Below are 2500 nucleotides of genomic sequence, written 5' to 3' on the forward strand. Positions count from 1 at the left end.
TTTACGTTATAACTAATGTGTTTCCATCATCGGATCTGCGACAGAGAGTCTACGGTTTTGGGAAACACTCGTTACTACATCATTCTTTTCCCAAACGATGGATCGTCCTTTGACAGTTAGCCACAATCTAAGTTGTTGTTTAGGAAACGCACCCCTTTTCTTGAATATATAACATATTTTAACAACATCCTTCAAGGAACAACCAGTCCATACAACTCATACCCTATAACCTCCAGATGCCACTTAATAACTTTAATGAATCGTCTTCTCTCAGTTATTTCAGACATCCGCTGGATTACTCTAACAGTGCTCATTTCGCAGCCTGTTGTTATATGGAAAAGAGGGAAATTTTCCGCGTGCGTTCCACAGAATAGAATAACACACCATGGGTTTGGAACGACATGAGTGCGAGTAAATGATGAGAAAGCATTCAAAGTTGGGCGAACTTTCCCTTCACCGACAGACATTTGTTCCTGCCGCAGTAACTCAAGAAAACATGTTAAATATGCACACAGAAACCGACTGCGTACTTGAGCCGATTATGTTTCTCTCTAAAGGACAGATCATGGAGGCTTGCTTCATTTTGAGCTAAATTAAAACAAAAAAAAGATCCTTCAGTATCAAAGCAGACATCCGCACGTACAACACAAACCCACAGCTTAATAAGGTCTTGAAAAGTGAAAGGATCCAGGCAGCCGATGAAGACGATTTGAGGTTTTCAGGACTGAAGCGAGAGCAGCATGTGGTGAACACCAGTGTGACCAGAAGAAGCAAACCAGATGCGCACACACTCATTCTGCTGATTTCAACGTTCATATTTGATTGATTAAATTGTGGCTTGGAGAGGAAATGGAATCAGTCCGTGTGTTCCTGTGTGTGTGTTTGTGAGATTCAGTGGTGTGTGATTGGAAGCAGTCTTTTTTACGGTCCCTTTAGAAGGCTGACCATCAGGACGATACGCACCAAAAACGCACAGACGACAATAGTTTCAAGTCTCCTGCACTTGCAGGACAGTGGTCAATAATAAAGTTGAGTTCCCATCAATCCCATCATGCTTTGCTGCACTTGCCTTTCTTCTCTTTGCGCTGGAACTTGCGCAGTCGTCGCGTCCAAATGTCCCTCCACTGGATGACCAGGCTGTTTTTGTCGGCCTGCAGTCCCGGGCGTTCAGGGTTTGCCGTGCCCTCAGTGCTGCCCAGGATGAGGAAGCGTTTGCCCATGTGTATCCGAGGACATTTACAGGCCAGATCCTTCATGTGAACCCACAGCATGTGATCGCCTCTTTTCAGTGGGTCTCCGCGACTCTTGTACACAGACATCAGGCTCACCGAAAATTTGGCCCAGTCACCGACGGTCTCCATGTCTAAAACACTGACCTGAACCGCTACACACACAAACATGACAATCACACATACTTTTAGTCACAATTATTAGACACCCTAAATATTTTCCCCCCATTTTCTGTTAGAAGATTTGTTTTCAGCGCTAAACATATTGGTTTGTTCTGTAGACAATCCAAAACAAATATTGGGGGCTATAAGGGGGCTAATAATATTGAGCTTAAATACATTTCAAGAGTTCACACTTAGCTGATGATTAATTATAAAAGCTTGTTTGGCATGCTGTCCCGGGAGAGAGCCCTGAGCTCATGAGATCCTCGAGCCCAGGGCTCCCTCCCGTTGCAAGGCGGGAGGGGAGTTTGAGCTCAGGTAGATCTCGAGAACTCCCCCGCTGTAGCAAGTGAATGCTCTTGAAATTAATTACTAACTAGAAGCGTGTCTATGTTGACAATTTGGATTGTTCAATTGACTTAATTGCATGTTTTTAGGCGGTGGGAGGAAACCGGGGAACCCGGGGGAAACCCACGTGAGCACGGGGAGAAGTGCAAACTCCACACAGAAATGTCTGCTAGTTTTGGTAAAGCCAGGAATCAGAGACATTCTTGCTGTGAGGCGACAGTGCTATGCACTGGGCCACCGTGTCACCCGTCTAAGAAGGAGGAGTAGAGGAGGAAGGGGGGACTCTTCAAAACATAGCAATGGAATAAACCCCTGGGTATTTATAGTAGTTTAGGAGTCATCTGATTGGATCGTAGTGAATTAGATAATGCAGGTCAGCTGCTAGCAATCATAAGCACGTGATCCTCTCGAAATTTGTTTATACATAAACTTCACTTAAAACAATTAAAAACTGCTTTTATTCCAGCCGAAATAAAGCAAATAAGGCTGCTTTCACACCTGTGAATCGATTCAGTTGTTCCGAAACAGAGATTACAATTGTTACATTGTTGCTCTTTGCTCTTGGAGCGGTTCGCTTTCACACTGCAAAGTTTCTAATCAGACCAAAAGAGTTAAAAAAGTCACGTGTGAGTAAACTCTCCTCACATTAGTCAGAGTGTCAGGGTTTATTTTGCAGCGTCCCGCTCAGCTGTCAGGAGAGGTGGTGGTTTGGTGGTGATTGACAGGGTGCGGAGAGGAGAGATGCGGTGGGGAGGGGTGAG

General features: G+C 44.7%; 1 protein-coding gene across 4 annotated transcripts in view; it reads right to left on the reverse strand.

Annotated features, from left to right (window-relative positions):
• Positions 1–2500, reverse strand: part of ntn2 (netrin 2) — a 70274-nt gene that overhangs the window by 4476 nt on the left and 63298 nt on the right. For 2 of the 4 annotated variants that reach the window (NM_001037415.2, NM_001423754.1), the window contains one exon: positions 1–1384. This exon is cut by the window's left edge and continues 2466 nt beyond it. In NM_001037415.2, coding sequence (NP_001032492.2) covers positions 1050–1384 — 335 coding nt within the window. In that variant the 3' untranslated portion in view covers positions 1–1049. The remainder of the gene's footprint in view (positions 1385–2500) is intronic. The other 2 variants (XM_068217114.2, XM_068217113.2) reach the window with 1 other exon arrangement.

This window comes from Danio rerio, chromosome 24, assembly GCF_049306965.1.
Source record: "Danio rerio strain Tuebingen ecotype United States chromosome 24, GRCz12tu, whole genome shotgun sequence".
NCBI classification, from domain to species: domain Eukaryota; kingdom Metazoa; phylum Chordata; class Actinopteri; order Cypriniformes; family Danionidae; genus Danio; species Danio rerio.